This window comes from Hyperoodon ampullatus (genome assembly GCF_949752795.1).
Source record: "Hyperoodon ampullatus genome assembly, chromosome: X".
NCBI lineage: Eukaryota > Metazoa > Chordata > Mammalia > Artiodactyla > Ziphiidae > Hyperoodon > Hyperoodon ampullatus.
Genome location: NC_136913.1, coordinates 94,878,600 through 94,892,014, shown reverse-complemented (window position 1 = coordinate 94,892,014; position 13,415 = coordinate 94,878,600). Strand labels below are relative to the sequence as shown.

The window sequence follows — 13,415 nt, the reverse complement described above, 5'->3', positions numbered from 1 at the left end:
AAAAATTGGCAGGTCAGTAGAAGTCAGGTCAGGAAAGGAAGTTTTTAGAAGAAAGTGAAGCTGAAGCTCAAATATATGTGGATTTTGGCAGATTCTCTTGCTTTCTCCTTTGCTCTTCATGGAGAGGTTTATATCTCAATATAGAGATCTAGGTGCTCCTGCTGAGATATGAAAATAAAGAATGAAAGGGAAGTGGATTCCTCTCTGGCCTTACTCTGTTGAGGAGAGTTCAGGTTGATGCAAGGGTTATGTGAAGAGTCAAGTTTTCCACCTTGTCTGAATCTTGAGCTGTTGGGACTTCAACACATTAGGGGCTAAGTATAGTTTATTATTGCCTTGGAGCTTTGTGATAGTCTTGTCTTGGTAGAATGAACTGAACTCAGGGCTAAATCAACTGGTGATCTTCAGTTTATCAAAGACTGTTAAGGACAGAGTGTGTGAAACTACTTAAGATTAATTTTTATTGGCAAGCAAGAGTGAAACAAAGCATGATGTGGTACAAAGAACACAAGACCGGAAATATAACATCTACATTCCTCTTCCAGTCCCTGAGTCCCTCTCTAGGTTTCTGTTTCTTCATTGTAAAATGAGAGTGTGGGAGTTGGTGGTAGGGAATGGCCTAGACAATACCAAATGTAACTGCTAACTCTGAATTGCTATAATTTTAAGAAAGGCATATTTAGAGACATGGAGAAGGATATGAGGAACTTGTTGACTTATTATTTCTTCATATGAAGTACGTCTGTTGGTTCAGTTGAAGATATTAAGTTCAGTTGAAGATGTTCAATTTTAAAAGTTAACACAGATTGGAGATAACCCTTCCTTTTGTCATTCAGCTGTACACTTCCTAGCCCTCTCTTATCAGACATATGTGTACTAATTAACAAATAAAGGAATAAGAAATTTGGCCTATTTAAACCTCAGACTTATAAATCATGGGCAGATGATCTTCTCACTCTCCGTGGTAATGGTAATCTTATAGCTTTCTGAGATATCTTCTGTCATTAATCTTGCCTGCACAAAAAAGTAGGCCATTCAAGATGGTATAACATAAAGAGCTAGGCCTAAGAGCCAGAACAGTGGGATTCTGTCCTAATTTTTCTATTGATTTTTTTCAAAATGTTAGAGTCTCATCTTTTTCTCATTTTTGTCTATAAAATGAGGGTCCCAAATTAAATTATGACAGGTGTTCTTTCTTGTCCCCCAAAATCCACGGCTCTAATCTTCTCTAGGAGATGGAAATATCTGCAAAGCTTTGCCTTCTAATCTTCTCTAGGAGATGGAAATATCTGCAAAGCTTTGCCTTTCTTTTGTGGTATATGGAGGTGAATTGTGGTATACGGAGGTGAAGCACAGAACCAATCCTAGGATAAAAAAATGCTGGGGATAGGAAAAGTTAATCAATCTCATGTTTATAGAGCTCAACTCATAGAGTTACTCTCTTAGGAATTAAAAAAGAAAAAATACCATGTAAGCATAGTGTCTATACCATAGCTCAATGCTCTGTCCTTAATCATGATAATTTTGTTCATAAACTTTCTTTTCTAATCCTTTCACAGAGAGGAAGTCGTGCCAGTGTAAGCTTCCAGATCACATCGGAGGTCCAAAGTGGAAGGTTCCCAAGGCTCTCCTTTTCTTCAGGGAGTCTAACTCCAGCCACCTATGAAAACTCCAACATAGCGATTTATGAGGTAGGATATCCAACAGCTATCTAATCTGCTGCCTTCTTGGGTTTTAAAATGAGGCAGTGACGTAGGACTCACTTAGTCTTTGTGCCAAAATATTGAGGCTTTTGGTAAGTCTTTCCTTTTGATAAGTTTTTTTGTCCATTATTCCCTTACAGACTTGTTTGGTTGACATTTTTGATGATGATTTTCCTCGGCAACTAATCTACTTACTTCCAACTTCATTGATCTTTCAACACCATGCATTTACTATGAATGCGGAAAAAAGTTCATGAGGCCCAAACACCTAACCATGTCACTCATTCCAGAAGACATAGATATAATAATAGAAGAAATGACTTCCTGAGTGAAATGTTTGTGATGGGATGTCTAGAGACATGCTTATATAGAGTAAGGCTTGGGGCAAGCTCTTCCCTTCAAATACTGCTTGTTCTTCCTTTACCTGTTATTCTCTGATATTACTGAAATCTTAAAAAAATTATTCATTTCTTTCCTTTTCTCAGCCTGTACTTCCTCTTGCAGTAAAAGGTTACCTTCTGATGTCTAAAATAGAACTCCTTTTTATTTCACTTAAATTTCTGTCTTTCAAGCTTTAAGAGACCACGCCCAACCCCTTGTTCTAAGATACTGGAATTTGGCAACCAGAACAAATCTTGCATCAGTTAGAGAGACGAACTGTTTCTTCTCAGCAGGAAAGAGTTAAGCAGGGGGTAAAAGGGAAACTAGACTGCCTTTCTGTCCCTCCTAAGTAAGGCCTTCCCAGTATGGTTTCCTTGTTTTGTTTGAAGATACTCCCAAAAGCAGCAAACACTCTCAACTTCAATAGTAACTACAAAGAAAGTCCAAAACAGGCCAGAATGAGTTTTTAGGTTGTCCACCATTGGATTTTCCAAGTGAATGCTCTCCTTCATTGGATAAATAATTTATAGCTACATAAAAACGCCAAGGTTAGCATGGCATATATTTTCTCAGTGTACCTGAAGTGTGTTGACTTAAATTTGGAGCAGGAAACCTCTGGATCTTGCCTTGAACTTAATTTAATCAAAGAGGAGATTTGATTCGAATGTAAACTTGAGGTATTGGGGAATTGACAGCTCTACTCTCTCAAAGACCAAAGGCAAGATAAGCTCAAGATAATCTTTTGAATGTCAAATGGAATGGGGCTGATGGCTTTACAAATATATTGACATCTCTAAGATTCTGAAGTAAATCTCAATACCTATGGCAGTCTCTTGGTTTTTCATCTGTAAATTGAGGGGTTGAACTAAATTCTTAATCTTGGCTGTTCACTAGAATCTCTGTGGGAAACTTAAAAAAATACCTATGCCCAGGCATAGTAACTCTGATTCATTTGGTATGGGGTGGGCCCAGGCATTGGTATTTCTTTTAAAAGTTCCCCTATATGTGCAGCCAGGGTTGAGAATTGCTGAACTAAGAGTAAGGCCTCTTCTAGCTCGGATATGCTATGATTCTCTGATTCTATGGAAGAATTTATGTGTTTAATTGTGGTATGTTTTATTTGGTGGAGCTGGAAGGTGATAGTGTAGAATTAAGAAGGGAGAAAATAAACATCTGTATGTAATTGGACTTTAAGAATCTGTCAGATATTTCCTCATTTTGGAAGGAAGCAGACAGTTGAGTTAGTTCCCATAATGACTGCTGTTGGTCAGTCAGATCATGGGTGTTTCTGAATTGTGTAGGCCAAAGGAGGACTTTATCTGCACAAACGGAAGGTGTTAGTGAGAATAATACTACACCATGAGGTCAAGATTAGGCTGATGGCAGGGTGCAAAGGAAGACAGTCGAAGCTAGAAAACTGCCCAGCTAGAGCTAAAGAGGACTCCGGGAGAGAGGAGTAGTCAATCGAATCAACAGACCAAACAAAGAGGTCCAGTGTGCCTTCTGAAACAGCCCTCTATTAGGAGTGTTTTAAAGATTCATTATCTAGTTTCTGTTTAGCATAAACCGAATTTTCATAAGAATTTTTACTGGAAGGTGTGGAAGTTCCAGATAACGTGCCTGGAGTAGCAGATACCTAATAACAGAGGACAGGCTTCTTTAGGACATGCCATAACATTGTAATACATTGACACAGATGCACACTTTGATGGGACACACAGATGCATAGCCTTCAGAACTGTACAGGAGAATCAGCCCTTATCTCAGAGATACTCTGTGAGGTATAAAAGGAAAGCCAGCTGAGCAGACTGCTGGGGAGAAAGAGCAATGACTGGCCGATGCAATGGGGACATGTCAGGATCTGTTCTAATAGCCACAGTCTAGGGGAGAGGGGGTGAGGTGGGCAGTAGTGCAAGCCTGACACACTCAGAGAGAACCCACTGAACTGATCCTCCCTCTTTATTCTCTGACTCCTTCTGTCCCTCAACCTCTCCCTGTGTTTTTCTCTTTGTCTCATTTCTGTCTCTCCCCCGCACACCCTCCCCATTCATCTCTCTTTTCCAGAGCCTTTTTTTTTTTACTATCTTCCCACCTTCTATATCCCGTATAGCTCTCTCTCCGCTCCTCTCCTTTGCACCAACCATCTTTTCTCTCTCATCTCAGAATTGGATCATCAAAGCTGAAAAAGACCTTAGAAATCATCTAAGTCATCCAGCTCTATCAGTGAGGAAACTGAGGCTCAGGCCAATGAGGTAGCTACCCTAAGACCACCCCTGAATTTGAGGCAAAGCCAGGTCTAGAACTTAATTCTCTTGACTCTTAGTTAATACAACATGGCCTTAGTGCAAAACTGATGGATTTTAAATTACTTCTAAAAACTTTAGTGGATAGAGTTTGATGTTTCTTCCTCTTAATTAAAAAGTGAATGATGAGTGAAGTATTTTATCATTCTTTCTCTTAAAAGAAAAAAACAAAACAAATAGTGCATGTGCACTAAAGATAAAACCGGCCCATATCCTCCCTTTTCCTCATTACTCATAAAGTAGGATACACACAGACTTAATAAACATTTGCTTATAAAGTTCATGAGCATTGTTTAAATCTTTAAACAAACACACACAAATCCCCCAAACCAAAGAAAGCCCATGGGAGGAAAGAGCAACAAAGTGGGAGATGGAAGACCTTGGTTCTGTTACTACCTAACCTTCTGACCTTGGGCAAGTCATTTAATCTCTTCAGGCTTCAATTCCTTTAAATATGATGTCCTCAAATTTGGTGATTTGGGAGGAAAAAAAGCTCTGCTTAACTACTTGTAAAAGTTAATAAGCAAGAGAGAAAGCGGACCCATATCTGCAATAGGGCAGACTCCAGGAAGAAGGTATTAGGCACTGGCTATAGGCAGCATCAGGGCTGCCAGTACTGATATTCAGGCTGTACACTGCACAAGGGAACCACTTCTAAGAGGGTACTCTTCACATTGTAGACCTATAGTAACTTATATGAGAGTGGTGCAGGAGTGAGCAAAGAGATTCTGGCCTCTCAGCCTAGTTCTGGAATGAGGGGGCGGACCTGACAAAGAGGCCTTACCTGGCAGGCAGGACTTGGTGGTACGCAGAATACTGAAGCTGCTAGTGGAGTGTTTTCCCTGGTGTCTGGAGTATGTGTGAGTCAACGAGAGTGTGGTACATGCACAGATATATACAGCTGGGGCTGCTGCCCAACATCACAGGGCTGCCACAGGCTTCAAAATAATATTCTCACATTATTTTTTTTACTTGAGGGAAAGCACCCTTTGCTAATTAGCACAAAGGTGCCATAGAGGCTAGCGGTGACCATGGTCCAAGTAATATAATTGCAAAGGTGCTGGGAAGGCTTTACTATATACACATCAGTGTATAACCCACACATGGGCTGACTTTGTAAATTCCCAGTTAGAGTTTATTCTTTCAGCTTAAACCTCAGCCTTTGATCCCTCTAAAGGGCAAAATCCTTTAGATTTTGTGGGGCCTTACAATGGGCCTTTCTAACCAGTTCCTAAGTGACTATGATGTAACTGGTCTAGGGCCACACTCAGGGAATTGCTGGGCAAGAGACCAGGAAAGCTGCCTTTGGTACTTTGACCACTCTGCTACAGGCAGGCACTGGTCCTGGACCACCTTTCTGAATTTTGTGGGCGTGAGCCTGGCTGGCACAGTTTTGTTCAGCTGCTGAAGGTCTCTAGAAGCTATTTCCTAGTTAAAGGGTTTTGAGCTCCTTGGCCAGAACATACCCTCTAACACACAGTACGGCAAGTAACTCAGATGCCTGCAGCTCCCATTATTAGCCTTTGCCTCCGGCTGGTCTCCAGATGTAGTGCCACAGCTGGATATATTCCATAATAAGAGAGTGGCTACACTCTCTTATTCTCGGAATTTGACTGTACAGAGCTCTCCGCTTTATTATCTCTACTTGATGACAAATTGGTGCAGCCTGAAATGGAATCTCCGGGCTATAGGTAATAGACGTGAAAGCACTTTGAAGAGGAGAGAGAGCGCTGTGCAAATGTAAGGCATTATTATTATTATTACAGAGAAAAAGGAATCTATGTATTGCTTTTTTCAGATTTGGGCTGGACAGAAACTAAATAGGGCTTGGTGACTGATGAATTCTTGAGGCTATGCACGTAGAAGAAAATTATCTATCAGACACTGGTGTTAAAGTGAAGACAGTAAAATAATTGTTGTTTTTGACTTGACAGCAGCCTTAGAAATAGCTGTTTTGTGCTTAAAAAGTCAGAAATAGACTTCTGAAAGAGTCTAGATTACCCTATTACTATGGTGGTACATTTGTACATCCAAATAAAAAATGTTTAATCGATGTTTAAGCCAATCAGTTTATGATTAAAGCATAACAGGCCCCCAAAATGGCCTGTCCCACAAGAGAAAAATGGATGAAGGTAAATGCAGGAAACATTTGCTGTACTACATCTCCTGCCCTACATCTCTCGACATAGACGCCTCAAGGCAGTGAGAATTGCAACCACTAACCATCACCATTAATCACAGGAAGCCTGGTGCTACATCACTTAGCTATGAATGAGTGAAATGACCCGGCACTTTCTGCAGTTAGTTAAGGAAGTCGTTGCAGAGAGCAGTATCATTCATTTTATGGCATCTGCATCCCTGCAATTGTTTCCCTGCTTTAGTTAATTGGAATTTTAAACTTTAACTTCTCTGTGTGACCTCCTTTTTAGCTCCGAATACAGAATGTCCATGGGGTGGAGGGTGAGAGAGGAGGAACAACGCTTGTTTAGGTTGATGGTCTAACTATAAACTCTTCATGTGGAAGGGACATTGCTCTAAAGCTGCTGGCAACTAAGGCTCACCAACAGTCTTTATCTTTTCTTTCTAGGGTGATTGGGTGTGGCTGAAAAAGTTCCCCTCTGGAGATTTTGGAGACATTAAATCCATCAAATCAAGTGCAAGTGATATGTTTGAAATGGTATGAGAAACCCTCTCTTATATATATTCCCACTGAAACCACCAATCCTTTCTCCAAAGTAACTAATACCAGCTGTTAGGAAGATCCTTTAAGAGATCAGTGCAGGGAAACTATAGGGTAGCTACTGACTCGTTACGACCATATGATGCAATGGCAAAAGTATGGGCTCTGGAGTCAGAAAGACATGAAGAATTCACTTCTCAGCTTTACCACTTAAGAAATATATTAACTTGGGAAAGTCACCTAAACTCCCTGAGCTTTACTTTCCTTATTTGTAAAAGGAGTATATTAATGTCTGCTTCCCAGGGTTGAGATAATACATGTAAAGCATCTCGCACATTTCCTGACATATAGCTTCTTTGTAAAATGGTAGGTATCTGATTATTATTAAGTACATATCCCATAATCATTCAAAATCTCCATTTGCCAGGCCTGGAAAAGTCATCTGGTAATTTTTATTTACATAAGAAAAAAGGTGATTTCCCAATCCCACCAATTATATTAAAAAAGTCCTTGGGGGCTTCCCTGGTGGCACAGTGGTTGAGAGTCTGCCTGCCGATGCAGGGGACACGGGTTCGTGCCCCGGTCCGGGAAGATCCCACATGCCGCGGAGCGACTGGGCCCATGAGCCATGGCCGCTGAGCCTGCATATCCGGAGCCTGTGCTCCTCAACGGGAGAGGCCACAACAGTGAGAGGCCCACCTACCGCAAAAAAAAAAAAAAGTCCTTGGATAGTTTGTTTAAGGAAGCAGTCTGTACATAAGGCAGAGATGATGATGCTTCCTCTCAAACCATTTAAAATTGACTCCTCCTTGAACTTTGAGTTCATAAAAGATTTATGGAGACTGTCTCTGGTTCCTTCAGACTCATGAAAGTGGGATTTCTAGAAGATAATGATATATTTCTTCACATTTATGAATCAGGCAAGTTCAAATCAATCCAATAGGTTTGAATGAGACACCTGCTACATCCAGACTGCTGTACAAGTGAGAAAACAAGGGAAATGGGGAAATGGAAGAGGTGCAGCCCATGAGGGACCCAATGTGCCCCATGGATCAGAGTGAGATGTTATGATTTGGTATTTCCCGTACATGTGGTTTTGATGCCTGGAGCTGAAGGAAAAATAATGAGAGATGAATCCAGAAGTGGGGACTAAGGTCAGAGCTAGAATAAGCAGTTCCACACTGGTTTGATGATCTGGGATGCTAAACAGAGAGCTAGATCCAAAGTATGGAGCCAAACAATGCCAAACCTGGGGGAGCTGATAAACTAGAAGTATGGAAATGAGAAGACCCAAGGTAGAGTGTGTCCATGATACCTTTTTTTGGGTAATTTAAAATTCTGACATGATTTCAAACTTGCAGCAAAGCTGCAAGAATAATTCAAGGAACTACTGTATATCCTACCCAGATTAAGCAATTGTTTACATTTTTCCTAGTGCTTTTCATTCTCTATTTATAAATTTAGGTACAGACGGCCCTCAGAATCCATGTGTTCCGCACCCCTTGATTTAACCAACTTCAGATTGGTTAAATCTGCAGCTGCAGAAACCACGGATATGGAGGGCCCACTGTACTATTTTATTTTATTTTTGTTTTTTTTAAGTTGACAAGTATTTATTACATTGTTTGATAACAACCAATATTATGTGTTAAATAGTATTTTTTAAAGGATAAAATCATGATTCTCGCACAAATACCAAATGAATACATGTCAAAGGTTTTGTTTAAATCATTAAATATATAAGGGAATCAGGAAGTTACTACAACCACTTCAAGGGAGAATTCAAAGTACTGCTGTATCATTTTATATAAGGGACTTCAACGTCCATGGATTTTGGTATCCTCAGGGGATTGGAATAAATCCCCAGTGGATACTGAGAGATGACTATATATTCTTTTTTTCTCAACCATTTGAGAGTAAGGTGTAGACATCATGCCATTTTACCTCTAAATACTTCAGTGTTTATTTCCTAAAAACAAAGACATTCTTGTATATAACTATGGCATAATCATCAAAATCAGAAAATTTAGCATTGATACAGTAATATTATTTAAACTACTGCTCATATTCTAATTTTATCATTAGTCATAATACATTATAGCTAATTTTTCCCTGGGCCAGTTTCCAATCCACGTTTACACATTGTAGTTGGTTGTCATGTCTTTTTAGTTGCCTTTAATCTGAAACAGAGTCTCAGCTTTTTGTTGTTGTTGTTGTTGTTTTTCTTTATTTTGATATTTTTTGAAGAATTCAGCTGAGTTATTTTGTAGATGGTCCCTCAATTTGGGTTTTTTCCATGTTCTTCATGGTTAGATTTAGGTTATGCATCTTCAGCCAGAATGCTACAGAAGTGATGCAGTGTTCTTTTCAGTGCTTTGTATTAGGAAGCAATGTTGATTGTCCCATTATTAGTGATATTAACTCTTATTGCTTGGTTTAGGTGGTGTCTACCAGATTTTGCCACTGTAGAGCTACTGTTATTTTTTCCTCATTGTAATTAATACATAATTTGTAGAGAGATACTTTGAGTCTGTATAAATATCCTGTTTTTTTATCAAATTTTTACCTACTAATTTTAGCATCCATTGATGATTCTCTAACTCTAGCATTCTTTCTATGTTTATTTGTTGGCTCTGTATTGTAAGAAAGAGCCTTACCTTCTCTACCGTTTATTTATTTATTCATACATTTATACCAGTGGTTTTAATTTTATTCAATTGTCTATCATTTATATCTATCTATCTATTTATCATCCATCTAATACCTCCAATTGTAATTGAATGCCACAGAGTTCATTCTATCCTTTCCTTTTCTGTATTTGTAACTCCTTTTCCCAACAGTTAGAAAACTGGCTCCCATTATCCTCATGATATCTTTTTGTGTCCCCTTACTAACTTGTGTTACTATGTCAGGTGCAGATAGCAACTCAATTCTAGGGTGAAGGCCAATTTTCCAGAATTTACCATGTGAAAGGCCCTAATTCCTTTCTAGTACTTTTATGAAGCAGGAAGTGGATCTGATGATGCTATCACTGTGAGTCTAGCACTGCTTTGCCTACTATGTGCCTTCATGATTTTAAAATTTTGGGACTGAGTATCAGGGCCCAGACTGGAAAACACATCTTGGTGAGCCAGCTATAGAAGGGAGTCATGTACAGTCAGATAGATATTCCTTAAAGGGAAACAGCTGGAGTCAGAAGGCCAAAGGACTCATGACTTCCAACATCTTTTAGGGTCCCAACTTCTGCAAAGATGTATGCAGGAAAATCAGGCTGTATCTATCTCCCAGTCTCATGTTCTTTCCCATCATCTGGAACTGAGTGGCATACTCCTTGTACCTTCTAATACCTTGGCTATTTAGTTCCTTGCCATATAATCTCTAATCATCTTCTCTTCTATTTCACTTTGGCCATCCACTACTATCATTATACCTTGGGGTTTGTCATTATCTATAATTGCTACTGAAAATGCTTCACTTCCAAAATCATAGATTCAAACATCACACTCTCTGACTATAGCCTTCTCTTCTTTCAACTGTGCCTATATTTTACATTGGGTCTTCCTGTCTACTGACCTCTACTTTCTCCCATCCCACAAGCCCTTCTTTTATCTTCTTTCATGCCCACCTTAGATTTCATAGTTGACCGTTTGAACACATTCTTATTTCTGTCTTTTGGGACACACTTATAAAACTCATATTCAGGATGACCCTAACTCTTAACTTTCTTTGTGCCTGCATCTGAACAGCTGAGTATTATGGCAGAAGGTCATGCAACAAGGTATATTGTTTCCATCTTAAAATGTCCCTTAAAATTATCCTTTAAGACCATTATAATACTTCATTAGTTAATTCACTTTCTACAACCTGTATTTCAGAGCTTCTCCATTTTTCTTAAAAGTCCAATGTTCTCTTCCTCTATTTTTACTGTTACCATCCTGGTCCAAGCCACCATCATCACCCACTAGAGCTACTGCAATTGTCTGTTTTTTTTTTTTTAAAGAGACAGTTTAGTTTTTAGAGCAGTTTTAGGTTCACAGAAAAATTGAGCCTCCCCCACTATCAACATCCTGAACCAGAGTGGTACATTTGTTATCATCCATGAGCACACATTGACACATCATTATCACCCAAAGTCCATAGCTTACATTAGGGTTCAGAGGGTAGTACATCCTATGCATTTTGACAAATGCATAATGATGTATCTACCATTATAGTAACATACAGAATAGTTTCAATGCCCTAAAAATCCTCTATGCTCTGCCTATTCACACCTTCCTCCCCCTAAACCCTGGCAACCACTGGCAATTGTCTTTACACATATCCACTTTTATGACTGTCAAATCTTTTCTCCACATTGCAATCTGAATCAAAATCAAACCTGATCTTGTCAGTTCTCTGCTTGAATCTCTTTAATTAGATTCCTATTGTTCTTCTCTTTGTGTGGAGATTTTAAATTACAGATTCAATTTCTTGAATTGTACTATTCAATTCAATTTCTTGAATTGGACTATTCAAACTCTATTTCTTCTTATACCTGTTTCAATAAGTTATGGCTTAAAAGGAAGTTGTCCATTCCATATATGTTGTCGAACTTACTGGCATAAAGTTGTACATAATATGCTCATGCAATCTTTTAAGTAGCCTTAGGATCTGTAGTGATGCTCCCATTTTCATTTCTGATATTGATAATTTGTGTTTTCTCTTTCTTGATCAGTTTTGCTGGAAGATTATCAATTTTATTAATCCTTTCCAGAAATCAACTTTTGGCTTTGTTGATTTTTCTCTATTGTATGTCTGCTTTCTATTTCATTGATTTGTATTCTGGTTATTTCTTTCATTCTAGTTTCTTTGCTTTTAATTTGTTGTTCTTTTTCTAGTTTTTTGAGCTGGAAGTTTTTATAGTTGATTTTAACCTTTCTTAGTTTCCAATACAGTCACTTAAAGCTAGAAAACTCCCTTTAAGTACTGCTTCAGCTACATCTGAAAGTTTTTCTTTTCTTTTAAAAAACTTTTATTATAGAAAATAACAAACACATACAAAATAAACAGAATGATATAAGCAAACTCCATATGCCTGTCACCCAACTTCAACAATTATCAACATTCTACCATTATTATTTCATCTCTACCTCCACCCACTTCTCACATCTCTAACTTGGTTATTATTGTTGTTGTTATTTTGCAGTTCTGTATTTCTGAGGTACAATTACACGCATTGAAATGCTCATATCATAGATATATAATTTTGATGAAGAGATATGCCCATATAATCTAGACTTCTATTATGATATAGAATAGGGGTTGGCAAAGTTTTTACATCCTGGCCTGTTTTTTACATCCTGGGAGCTAAGAATGTTTTTTACATTTTTTAAGGGTTGTAAAAAAAGAAAACAAAGATTATGCAACAGAAACTATACATGATCAGCAAAGCCTAAAATATTTACTGTATGTACAGAAGAGGATTGCTGACCCCTGATATAAAACATTTCTTTCTCTCAAGAAAGTTCCCTTGTGTTCATTAGTAAATTATTGCGTCCCCCCCCAACCAAAGAAGACCACTGTTCTGGGTTTTTGGTCTATCTTGCATTAATTTTGCTTATCCTATAACCTCATATAAGTGGAATCATACAGCATACTGACTGATTCATTCGTGTTATCATGTGTATAAATAGCTTGTTCTTTTCATTGCTGAGTAATAGTCAATTGCATGAATATAACACAATGTAATTATCTATTTTCCTGCTGATGGGCATTTAGGCTGGTTCCAATTTTGGCTATTGTGAATAAAACTGATACGAATATGCTTTTTTTTTTTTTTTTTTTTTGCGGCACGCGGGCCTCTCACTGTTGTGGCCTCTCCCGTTGCGGAGCACAGGCTCTGGACGCGCAGGCCCAGCAGCCATGGCTCACAGGCCCAACTGCTCCGCGGCATGTGGGATCTTCCCGGACCGGGGCACGAACCCGCATCCCCTGCATCGGCAGGCGGACTCTCAACCACTGCGCCACCAGGGAAGCCCACGAATATGCTTTTTATGTCTTTTTATGGACACATATTTTAATTTCTCTTGGGTAAATACCTAAGAGTAGAATTTCTATGTTAAAATATAGTATATGTTTAACTTTATAAGACACTATCAAACCTTTCCTAGTTTAATTTCCTACACGCAAGTCATGAGAGCTCCCTTTACATCATCACCAATGATGTAGTCTTGTCAGTCTTTTTGGTTTTAGTATTCCAGTGGGTTTCTGTGGGTATCTCATTGTGTTTTTTTAATTTTAAATTATGATAAAATGACAGAAATTACCATCTCTCAGTGTTGAGTATATTTACATTTTTTGGCAATAGAT

The 13,415-nt window shown here is 38.6% G+C and overlaps 1 protein-coding gene across 1 annotated transcript in view; it reads left to right on the top strand.

The window, feature by feature from the left end:
- GUCY2F (guanylate cyclase 2F, retinal) overlaps window positions 1-13,415 on the top strand; it is a gene marked incomplete at both ends in the record, with an annotated part of 80,229 nt that overhangs the window by 31,061 nt on the left and 35,753 nt on the right. Inside the window, 2 exons of the mRNA XM_079728097.1 lie at window positions 1,560-1,691; window positions 6,975-7,064. Of these exons, the coding sequence (XP_079584223.1) occupies window positions 1,560-1,691; window positions 6,975-7,064 (222 nt within the window). The remainder of the gene's footprint in view (window positions 1-1,559; window positions 1,692-6,974; window positions 7,065-13,415) is intronic.